At 38.2% G+C, this 13045-nt stretch overlaps 1 protein-coding gene across 1 annotated transcript; it reads left to right on the top strand.

The window, feature by feature from the left end:
- Nucleotides 1-12085: 12085 nt before the first annotated feature.
- LOC309861865 (BH3-interacting domain death agonist-like) lies at nt 12086-12655 on the top strand. The gene has a single exon (XM_082725192.1). It carries the CDS (start codon nt 12317-12319, stop codon nt 12614-12616), a length of 300 nt encoding a protein of 99 aa, XP_082581318.1. The 5' UTR covers nt 12086-12316; the 3' UTR covers nt 12617-12655.
- Nucleotides 12656-13045: the final 390 nt, after the last annotated feature.

The following is a 13045-nucleotide window of genomic DNA, read 5'->3' as shown; positions in this document are numbered from 1 at the left end:
ACATATTACCACTAAGAACAAAAAAAAAAAAAAAAAGGGCGGGGGGTTAAATTAGAAGTACACATTTGTTTTATCAATGCTATTACTGCTGCTGGGGAACCTGGAGAGCTCAGTGGGTTAGATGTCTGATTTTTTTTTTTTAATTTTATTTATTTACTTGACAGAGACAGAGAAATCACAAGCAGTCAGAGAGGCAAGCAGAGAGAGAGGAGGAAGCAGGCTCCCTGCTGAGCAGAGAGCCAATGCGGGGCTTGGTCCCAGGATCCTGAGACCCTGACCTGAGCTGAAGGCAGAGGCTTTAACCCACTGAGCCACCCAGGTGCCCCAGATGTCTGACTTTTGTTTCAGCTCAGGTCATGATATCAGGGTCGTGAGATCCAGCCCTGTTGTCAGCTCCTTGCTCAGTGAGGAATCTGCTTGAGATTTTCTCTCCTTCTTCCTCTGCCCCTCCATTCCCTTCCATTGCATGTGCATGCACAAGTGTTCTCTCTCTAAAATAAATAAATAAATAAATAATCAATACTATTATTGCTTAATCAATGTTACTTAGAAGTGTTAGTCATATTTTTAGAACATGTTGAAGTCTTTGGCTACAGAGCTATTAGAATGGCCAAAATCCAGAAAACTGACAACACCAAAAGCTGACAAGGATGTGGAACAATTCTCATTCATTGTTGCTGGGAATACAAAATGGTACAGACACTTAGAAGGTTTGATGGTTTCTTATAAAACTAAACATGTTCTTCCCAAATAATCCAGCACTATACTCCTTGGAATTTACCCAAAGGAGTTGGAAACATGTCCACAAAAAAATCCTGCATGCCAACAGTTGCAGCATCTTTATTCATAACTGCCAAAACTTGGAAGCAACAAAGATGTCTTTCAATAGGCAATGGATAAATAAACTGTGGTACATTAGAAAGTGAAATTTTATTTAGCACTAAAAGGAAATGAAGTATAAAGCCATGCGAAGACATGGAGGAAACTTAGATGTACATAACTAAGTGAAAAAGCCAACCTAAAAAGGCTACCTACTGTATGATTCCAACTATATGGCATTCTTAGAAAAGCAAAACTATGTGAACAGTAACAAGATCAGTGGCTTAGAGAGATTGGAGTGGGAAGGATGAATAGGTGGAGCATACAGGATTTTCAGGGCAGTGAAAATACTCTGTATGATACTACAATGACAGATACATGTCATTATACATTCATCTGGACCTATAGAATGTAAAATCCCAGGACAGAACCCTAAGGTAAATCTGCACTTCAAGTGATTATGATGGGTCATTGTCGGTTCATCATTCGTTATAAATGTACCTCTCTAACAAGAATTGTTGATAATTAGAAAAAATATTCACATGCAGGGGCAGGAGGCATATGGAAAACCTCTGTACCTTCCTTTCAGTTTTACTATAAATCTGAAACTATTATAAAAATACAAGGTTAAAAAAAAAAAAAGCCTTGCTTTCATGTACTACAGAGAAAGAGCTTTTTCTTTTGTCTCCCTTCTGTTTTGCGGAATCTCCATTTATCTCTCAGCTTTCTTCTATTTACTACAGGTCCCCTCCCTGTCAGATGCAGTTTCTGACCCTACACCCATCACATTTACACTAGTCTGATTCTTCTTTCCTACCTCGCTATAATGCCAGTTCATCAAAATGTGGATCTGATGAGCTAAGACATGAGCAGAGAAATAGAGAAGAGACATGAGGAAGAAAGAACGGGAAAAAGAAAAAAAAAAAAAAGAAATACATTAACTATTTTGGAATACTACATCTGCCTGTTACCAACTCAGAGCTTTGAGGTAAAATGAATATGTAAAGGATGAGACTTATATTTCTCCATTTCTTCTCACTGTTAATACAACTCTTCATACATTTTCTCTAATTGCAGCCCTCGATAACCTTGGGCAGCAACAATCAGAATAGCAAAAGAAGAGAGCAGAGGGAAAATCTCTTCCAACCACTGCTCCTTCATTTCCCAGGATCCACATTCTGTTCCCTACCATTCCTTTTAATATTTTTTTCTTTAGATATTTAATCTGTTAAATAGAAATTTATGAACTTGTCTGGGATCCTAATGACCATATTTTTAAATACTAAATATATTTTAATCCTCAAATTATGAGAAGTATTTTAAAATACAACCAGTTTCTGGGCTGAAAACACAATGCAGCTAAATTACACACACACACACACACACACACAGAGCTGTATCTTATTTATGTGTTGTAATCTAGTCTGGTATCTTTCATCTAAGGTCCTCTGGTCCTGATATTCTGGTAGAAAAATGGAGCATGAATTTGAAGATAAAGAGAAGACACTGGTCTTAAATCTATATTACTTAAAAGACTCATCTACAACTGATAAGAAATCACAATTTGAAAGTTGCTTATGTTTATATCTTCTTGTCTTTTGTTCTATGAAAAAAATGTAGGAAAGTTACAGTGGAAAAGTTACAGAATACACCAGAGAAGGATTATGTGGTGAGATTTCATAAGTAGAAATTCTTGCTGGACATGAGAAAATATATCCAAGAGGAAGAACTCATCTCCCACTAAAACAGATCTCCCACCCATTAGAACCACAACATGGGGACTGCTCTCATTTTAAGAAAGAACCTAGTCATTTGGTTGGGAAATTTTCCACACATTTGGCAAGAAGTAGGAACAGAATACAACTGAAGGCTTGTCCTCAAGTAAATTGCTAGTGAATAGTGGATTATTTTGCTGAGTGAAGTTTTTTAAGACTTGATTCTCAGAGAAATAACCCAGGTTAAACAAATCAAAGTAAAAATGTTTTAAAGGATTATATACTATTTGAGCTACAAAGAAATATAACCATCAACTCCTACAGGTAAGAAATTTGACATCCAAAGACATATATTAACTTACCCATGTTTTCTAATTCATTTCTAATTATTACAAATCTGAATCCTAAAATAAAACATAATACATTTGATTTCATAAAAATTAAAAACTCTGAAGCACACAAATACAAAATCATAATAAAAGTTAAAAGATAAATGACAAAAAAACCAAATATTGACAATTAAAAAAAAAAGAATGCTTTTCTTTCTATAGAAAGAGGTTCAAATCAGTTATAGAGAGATGAACAATCCTATGGAAATGAAGCATAGAACATGAACACAGAGGTACCAGGAAAAAAACTATTACAAAAATGATTCATTTATTATTAAATAAATGCAAATAATAAAAATAAAAAGATATGACTCTCCTAATCTATAAAATATGATAGAATATGGAAATGTTTAAATGTTCGATAGCACCCACAGTTAAGGGACTGTGAGGAAATACAATCAGTGGCATACTAGAGAGAGCTTTCCCAACCTGTGAGAGCTGATTTTGTTCATTTTTGCATAACTCTGACATCACTAACATCATGCTTGATATTGACACTGGCTGGAGGACTTTTACCATGGAGTTTGTCAATCACTATCAAGAAAGTCAGTTTCTTCTGTTAGTTTGTTTTTAAGCCAGAGAAACAGTTGTTAAGCATTTATCAGCATACCACTATGTATGCTCAAACTTTAAAATGAGAATTTAACTCTTTGAGGAAGACGTAGTCTTAGCCACAGGGGAGCTCTGGATACTTTGCTCCCAGTCCTAACTCATGGCTGTCTGCTCTTGGTGAGGAACAAGTTGGTCAGGAAGCTGTGCCATAGCCATTCCTTTGATAGACCATGGGAAGACACCGGTGGTACCAGAGGCTATGATTCACTGAATAAGAATTACTCTAAACAAATGCAACACAAAATCTGTGGAGAAGGTATATGCTTACTTGATCAGAGGCACAAAGGAAAAGAAACTCAAAGTGAAAGGACAGTTCAGATGCCTACCAAGACTCAGAATCACTCAGAAAAACTTGCAGTGAAGGTTTTAAGACTTGGGATCATTCTCAAAAGAGGATCCACAAACAACTCACTGATTTTCACAGTCCTTCCGAGATTATTAAACAGATTATTTCCATCAGTACTGACCTAGGACTTGAGATTGAAGTCTCCAGTGCAAATGCTTAAATCAACCTTTTTAATAAACTGATTATCAGCTATAAATGAATAAAATGAGAATTGATACAACTTCTTCATAAGACTGCTACATATAAATCTATAACCAAAATTTTAATGTGGACAAATTGACTCAGCCATTTCACTTTTGTAAGCTTAACCTTAAAATGTATTTAAAGAGGTGTGTAAATACCTGTTTAAAAAAAAATGATCAAGCTAACATTTAAAACAAAACAAAACAAATGGAAACACTCTAAATGTCGAGTGACAGAAACTGACAAAAAGTACTATGGACATCTAAACAAAGGGAAATTTTTTTTTATTAACATATAATGTAATATTAGTCTCAGGGGTACAGGTCTGTGAATCACCAGGCTTATACACTTCACAGCACTCACCATAGTACATACCCTCCCCAATGTCCATAACCCAACCACCCTCTCCTTACCTCCTTCCCCCACAACCCTCAGTTTGCTTTGTGAGATTAAAAGTCTCTTATGGCTTGTCTCCTTCCTAAACCCATCTTGTTTCATTTTTTTCCTTCCCTACTCCTCAATCCCCCAACTCTGCCTCTCAAATTCTTAATATCAGGGAGATCATATGATAATTGTCTTTCTCTGATTGACTTATTTTGCTCAGTATAATACCCTCTAGTTCCATGCACATCATCACAAATGGCAAAAATTTCATTTCTTTTGACGGCTGCATAGTATTCCATTGTGTATATATATACACCACATGTTCTTTATCCATTCATCTGTCAATGGACATCTTGGCTGTATCCATAGTTTGGCTATTGTGGACATTGCTGCTATAAACATTCAGGTGCATGTGCCCCTTTGGATCATTACATCTTTAGGATAAATACCCAGTAGTGCAACTGCTGGGTCGTAGGGTAGCTCCATTTTCAACTTTCTGAGGAAACTCCATGCTGTTTTCCAGAGTGACTTCACCAACCTGCATTCCCACCCATAGTGTAGGAACAAAGGGAAAGCTTTGCATTCATTTAAAAAGAATAGGAATTTGAGAGGTAAAAGATGGCAGAAGAGTAGGGGACCCTACTTCAATCAGTCCCCTGAAATGAGCTGGATATCTACCTGACCTCTCTGAACACCCTCAAAGTCAGCCTGAGATGTAAGAAGATGCACCTTGATCTCTACAAACATAGTATCTCAAGTGGTTGGTCTCGAGGTATGAAGCAGGAAGCCATGATTCTATGGGCAGATATTGGAAGATAAACAGAAGGGGGAGGGAGCCACCTTAAGCCCTGGTACTGGGAAGATGAAATAACACAGGAAGGTAAAAGTTTCCTGTGCTGGGGACCTGGCACAGACTGACAGACCCATAGGAGCAGGGAAAGGACTTTAGGGCACCCTCCCAGCCTAAAACCTGGAGCTGCAGGGGCATGCATGGGAACCAGGGCCAGCTAGCGGTTTTAGAAGCACAAAGGGCAGCGAGGTGCCCAAACCTGGAAGTGAGGGCTGTAAGTGCTGCTGTGGGGTACACAACCCAGAATGTTGTGGTTTTTAAAAAAAAGCAGCACTGACAGAAATGGAGACAGTGTGGCCTGAAGAGCTTAGTGGAGAGTAGACTGTGATCTCTTTGTCCTGAGACAGAGGTTTGGATATGGTCACTTCTGCTCTGACTCTTGAAAGAGATGTGGAAAGCCATGAGTGAACAAAAGTACCCCCTCCCAAACCAGTTCTCACTGAGCCCAACCCCCTTACACACAAGGCAGGGCAACTCCGCCCAAACAAGGTTGACTGAGTAACAGCGTGGCAGGCCCCTCCTCCAGAAGACAGGCTGAAAGAACAAGGGGCTGACAACTGTAAGGTCCCTATAAAACAAGTGCATCTTGCTTGTGGTCAATAATTTGGACTCTGTAGATTCCCTGAACCATCCCTCAACAGAATGATTAAGAGGAGGAACCCCCAACAAAGGAAAGAACCAGAGACTGTGGCCTCTGCTACAGAACTAATGGATATGGATATAACCAAGATGTCAGAAATAGACTTCAGAGTAACAATTATCAAGGCAATAATCTAGGCTTCAGAAAAATATTAACGATATAGAATCTCTAAGGGCAGAAATGAGATCTAATAGGGCTAAACTTAAAAATGCTATGAATAAACCTCAGTCTAAACTGGATACTCTGACTGCCAGGGTAGAGGCAGAAGAATGAATTAATGAGCTAGAGGATAAGATGATAGATAAAAAGAAAACAGAGGTAACATGGGAAAAACAAATTAAAACCCAAGGAACCGGGGTGCCTGGGTGGCTCAGTGTGTTAAAGCCTCTGCCTTTGGCTCAGGTCATAATCCCAGGGTTCTGGGATCGAGCCCCACATCGGGCTCTCTACTCAGCAAGGGGCCTACTTACTCCTCTTTCTGCCTGCCTCTCTGCCTACTTATGATCTCTGTCTGTCAAATAAATAAATAAAATCTTAAAACCAAACCAAACAAAACAAAACCAAGGAATCAAACTGAAAGAGATTAGTGACTCAATGAAATGTTCCAATATCAGAATTATTGGGATCCCTGAGGGGATGGAGAGAGAGAGAGAGAGAAAGAGAGAGAGAGAGAGAGATCTAGAAGATATATTTGAGCAAATTATAGTTGAGAACTTTCCTAATGTGGGGAAGGAAACAAGCATTTGTTTCCAAGAGGCAGAGGGGACCCCTCCTAAGATCAATGAGAACAGACCAATGCCACGAAATACATTAGTACAATTTGCAAATCTTAGATGCAAGGAAACTGTCTTGAAAGGAGCAAGGGGGAAGAGATTTCTTATCTACAAAGGGAGGAACATCAGAATAATATAAGACCTGTCCAAAGAGATCTGACAAGCAAGAAAGTGCTGGCAAGACAATATCAAGGTACTAAATGAGAAGAACATGCAGCCAAGGATACATTATCCAGCAAGGCTGTCATTCAAAATGGAGGGAAAGACATGGAGCTTCCAAGATCAGCAGAAGCTGAAAGAATATGTGACCACCAAGCTGGCCCTGAAAGAAATATTAAGGGAGGGAGGAGGTTTCTATAAAAGGAGAAAGACCCCAAGAGTGATAAAGAACAGCAAATTACCAGAGACAATCTATAGAAACAAGGACTTCACAGGCAACATGATGACAATATGAGAGATCTTTCAATAATCACTTTCAACGTGAACAGCCTAAATACAGCATTGCAGATTGGATAAAAAGACAGGACCCATATATATGTTCTCTACAAGAGACTCATTTTGAACCTAAAGATACATCCAGACTGAAAGTGAAGGGATGGAGAACCGACTTTCATGCCAACATACCTCAAAAGAAATCTGGGGTAGCAATTCTCATATCAGATAAATTAGATTTTAAGCTAAAGATTATAGTTATAGATACAGAAGGACACTATATCATGCTAAAAGGGTCTATCGAATAAGAGGATCTAACAATTTTAGATATCTATGCCCACAACATGGGAGCAGCCCTACTCCCATGTAGCACCTACTACATAAGGTAACTGTTAACCAAAATAAACATATTGATAATAATACATTAATAATAGAAGACCTCAACACTTCACTCTCAGCAACAGACAGATCACCAAACAGAAAACCAATAAAGAAACAAGAGCTTTGAATGACACATTGGACCAGACTGACCTCATAGATAAATACAGAACATTTCACCCTAAAACAACAGAAAACTCATTCTTCTTGATGCACATCGAACTTTCTCTAGAATAGATGATATACTGGGTCACAAATCAGGTCTCAACTGATACCAAAAGACTGAGATTATTCTCTGCATAATCTGAGACCACAATACTTTGAAACTAGAATTCAGTCACAAGAAAACATTTGGAAGAAATTCAAACACTTGGAAGCTAAAGATCATCCTGCTTAAGAATGATTGGGCCAACCAGGAAATTAGAGAAGAATTTAAACAATTCATGGAAACCAATGAGAATGAAACACATTGGACCAAAACCCCTGGGATACTGCAAAGGTGGTCCTATGGGAGAAAAGCATAGCCATCCAAGTCTCACTCTAAAAAACAGAAAAATCCAGAATACAAAAATTAACTATATACTTAAAGAACTGGAGAAAGAACAAAAAATAAAGCCTAAGTCACACAAGAAAAGGGAAATAAAGATTAGAGAAGAGAACAATGAATTAGAATCCAGAAATACAGTAGAGCAGAGCAACAAAACTAGGAGCTGGTTCTTTGAAAGAATTAATAAGATCACTAAACCACTAATCAGACTTATCCAAAAGAAAAGAGAAAAGACCCAAATTAATAAAATTATGATTGAAAGGGGAGAGATCATGACTAACAGAAAGGAAATAGAAATAATTATCAGAAATTATTATCAACAGGTATATGCCAATAAATTAAGCAACCTAGAAGAAATGGATGCATTCCTGGAAACCTATAAACTACCAAGACTGAAACAGGAGGAAATCGACAACATGAATAGACCAATAACCAGTAACAAGACTGAAGCAGTGATCAAAAACCTCCCAAAAAACGAGAGTCCAGGACCTGATGAATTCCCTGGGGAATTGTACCAAACATTCCAAGAAGAAATAATACCTATTCTCCTGAAGCTGTTTCAAAAAATAGAAATGGAGGGGTGCCTGGGTGGCTCAATGGGTTAAAGCCTCTGCCTTTGGCTCAGGTTGTGATCCTGTGGTCCTGGGATCAAGCCCCACATCAGGCTGTTGGCTCAGCAGGGAGCCTGCTTCCCTTCCTCTCTCTCTGCCTGCCTCTCTGCCTACTTGTAATCTCTGTCTGTCAAATAAATAAATAAAATCTTTTAAAAAAATAGAAAAAAAAAAAAAAACTTCCAGACTCTTTCTATGAGGCCAGTATTACCTTGATCCCCAAACGAGGCAAAGACCCCATCAAAAAGGAGAATTACCGGCTAATATCTCTGTTGAATATGGATGCCAAAATTCTGAACAAGATCCTAGCTAATAGTATACAACAGTACATTAAAAGGATATCCATCATGATCAGGTAGGATTTATCCCTGGGATGCAAGGGTGGTTCAACATTCACAAATCAAACAGTGTGATAGAACACATTAACAAGAGAAGAGACAAGAGCCATATGGTCCTCTCAATTGATGCAGAAAAGCATTTGACAAAATACAGCATCCTTTCCTGATTAAAACTCTTCAGACTGTAGGGATAGAGGGAAACATTCCTCAATTTCATAAAAACCACCTATGAAAAGCCCACAGCGAATATCATTCTCAGTGGGGAAAAGCTGAGAGCCTTTGCCTTAAGATCAGGAACATGACAACAATGCCCACTCTCACCATTACTGTTCAACATAGTACTGGAAGTCCTAGCAACAGCACTTAGAAAATAAAAAGAAATAAAATATACTCAAATTGGCAAAGAAGAAAGTAAAACTCTCTCTCTTCACAGATGACATGATACTTTATGTGGAAAACCCAAAAGACTCCACCTCCAAATTACTAGCACTCATACAACATTTCAGTAATGTGGCAGGATAGAAAATTAATGCACAGATATCAGCTGCTTTCCTATACACTAACAATGAAACTATAGAAAGAAAAATTAGGGAATCAATTTCATTTACAATAGCACCAAACACCATAAGATACCTTGGAATAAACCTAATTAAAGAGGTGAAGGATCTATACTCTAGAAACCACAGAACACTTATGAAAGAAACTGAAGAAGACACAAAAAGATGGAAAAACATTCCATGCTCATGGATTGGAAGAATACACATTGTTAAAACCTCTATGTTGCCCAGAGCAACCTATACTTTCAATTCCATCCCAATCAAAATACCAATGGCATTTTTCAGAGTGCTGGAACAAACAATCTTAAAATTTTTATGGAACCAGAAAAGACCCTGAATTGCCAAGAAATACTGAAAAAGAAAAGCAAAGCTGGGGGTATCATGTTGCCTGCTTTCAAGATATATTACAAAGCTGTGATCACCAAGACAGCATGGTACTGGCACAAAAACAGACAACAGATCAAGGGGACAGAATAGAGAGCCCAGATATGGAACCTCAATTCTATGGTCAACTAATCTTCAACAAAACAAGGAAAACTATCCAATGGACAAGAGACAGTCTCTTTAATAAATGGTGCTGGGGAAACTGGACAGCTATAAACAGAAGAATGACACTTGGCTATTCTTTTCTATCATACACAAAGATAAATTCTAAATGGATGAAAGATCTCAGTGTGACACAGAAATCCATCAAAATGCTAGAGGAGAACATAGGCAGTAATCTCTTTGACATTGGCCACAGCAACTTCTTTCAAGACACATCTCTAAAGGCAAGGGAAACAAAAGTGAAAATGAACTTTTGGGACCTCATCAAGATAAAAAGCTTCTGCAAAGCAAAGGAAACAGTCAATTAAACAAAGTGGCAACCCATGGACTGAGAGAAGATATTTGCAAAAGACACTACAGATAAAGGGCTGGTATCCAAGATCTACAAAGAACTTCTCAAACTCAACGCCCAAAAAAGAAATACTCAAGTCAAAAAATGGGCAAAAGACATGAACAGACACTTCTCCAAAGAAGACACGCAAATGCCTAACAGACATATGAAAAAATGTTCACCATCATTAGCCATCAGGGAAATTCAAATCAAAACCACACTGAGATACCACCTTACACCAGTTAGAATGGCAAAACTTGTTAAGGCAAGAAATAACAAATGTTGGAAAGGTTGTGGAGAAAGGGAAACCTTCTTACACGCTTGGTGGGAATGCAAGTTGGTACAGTCACTTTGGAAAAGAGTGTGGAGGTTCCTCAAAATTTAAAAATAGAACTATGCTATGACCCAGCAATTGCACTACTGGGTATTTACCCCAGAGATACAGTTGGAGTGAAAAGAAGGGCCACATGCACTCCAATCTTCATAGCAGCAATGTCCACAATAGCCAAACTGTGGAAAGAGCCAAGATGTCCTTCAACAAACAAATGGATAAAGAAGATGTGGTCCATATATAAAAAATGGAATATTACTCAGCCATCAGAAAGAATGAATACCCAACATTTGCACCAACATGGATGGAAATGGGGGACATTATGCTGAGTGAAACAAGTCAAGCAGAGAAGACAATTATCATATGGTTTCACTTATTTGTGGAAAATAAGGAATAGCATGGAGGACATTAGAAGAAGGAAAGGAAAAATGTAGGTGGGAAAATCAGAGGGGGAAATGAACCATGATAGACTAGGGACTTCAGTAAACAAACTGAGGGTTTTAAAGGGGAGGAGAGTGAGGGATGGGTTAACCCGGTGATGGGTATTAAGAAGGGCATGTATTGCATGGAGTACTAGGTGTTATACACAAACAATGAATCATGGAACACTACATCAAAAACTAATGATGTACTGTATGGTGACTAATGTAACATAATAAAAAAAGAATAAGGAATTTTCATGTACAAATGATACATAAATATTGTATATTAAATATCATTTAAAATGAAAAAGCAAGCTAACAATTAGACATAGTATGATTTTCTTGTGTTAATAAAACTGTATAGCCAAAAATAAATAAGAGACATTGAAAGGGTAAAAAAAAAAAAAAAAGTTAGTTAATACTATTGCTTTAAGAGAGTGTGACTACATGATACGTCAGGTGAAAAAAATATATATATATATATGCAGACACATATTTTCTCTTTTAATACATAGAATTTATATGCACACATATATGATGCATAAAATTTTGTACACATATATTTTATATACATATTATTCTTTATAAATTACCATGATTTAAATGTTTAATTTCATCAAGCATCACTTTTAAAGGGGAAATACTATTTCAAATAAAATTAATAATTAAGTAAAATGGTTCCTAAGACTTTGAGCAGAGTATTATTTTTGTGTCCATTTGCTTTCATGTCATTACTTAGTAGGAGCTAGAGTATGAGGCCAACCTGCCAGAAGAGTTTACTCTGACAGCATAAATATTGTTACTCTCCCAACAATCTGAGAAAAGGAATACAAAGCACTTAAAAATGTCAGGAGGCTAGCATTATATGGTATATTAACTTGCTGGTGTTTGTCTTCCTCCAAAGCTACTCTGACTCTAATTTCCACAAAGAGCTGGAGGTCCTGGGCCGGGAACTAACCATGCCAGCTCACCTGCAGGAGGAGCAAGACTATGGGCTACAGACGGATGGCAACTGCTGCAGCCACTTCCTGGTGAATGAGGAGAGAGATTCTCAGGGTCAAGAGGAAATCATTCAGGATATTGCCAGGTAGCTCGCCAAAATAGGGGACGATATGGATCGTAGCATCCACCCAGGACTGGTGAATAACCTGGCAACAGAGTTCACGAATAGGAGACTGTCGGAAGAAGACAGAAGGCAGTGCCTCGCTGCTGCGCTGGAGCGGGTCATGCAGACTTACCCCACAGACATGGAAGATGAGAAGACCATGCTGATATTGGCCATGTTCTTGGCCAAAAAGGTGGCTGATCACACACCATACTTGCTCCGTGAAGTCTTTCGCACAACAGTGAACTTTATTAACCAGAACCTGTTCACCTACGTGAGGAACTTGGTCAGAAATGACATGGACTGAGTGGACACCTCTGCCGAAGCAAGACTGGTTAAAACTTGATATGATAAGGGCGCCTGGGTGGCTCAGTTGGTCGAGCGACTGCCTTCGGCTCAGGTCACGGTCCTGGAGTCCCCGGATCGAGTCCCTCATCGGGCTCCCAGCTCCATGGGGAGTCTGCTTCTCCCTCTGACCTTCTCGCCTCTCATGTTCTCTCTCACTGTCTCTCTCTCAAATAAATAAATAAAATCTTAAAAAAAAAAAAAAAACTTGATATGATGAGAACAAAGCAGCTGCCTCCAGCTGAGATGGAGCAATAGCCACTTAAACAAAGTTCTTAGAGAAGATACTCGTGAGATAATAGCTATTTATTTCTATTTTAAAGATGGTTTAAGCTGTGATCCATTTAGACATCTTTACATTAACATACTTGAATGGAAATATTTCACATTG

Source organism: Mustela nivalis (assembly GCF_964662115.1).
Source record: "Mustela nivalis genome assembly, chromosome: 3".
Taxonomy (NCBI): Eukaryota; Metazoa; Chordata; class Mammalia; order Carnivora; family Mustelidae; genus Mustela; species Mustela nivalis.
The sequence above is the reverse complement of the archived record's forward strand: the minus strand, read 5'-3'. Positions and strand labels throughout refer to the sequence as shown.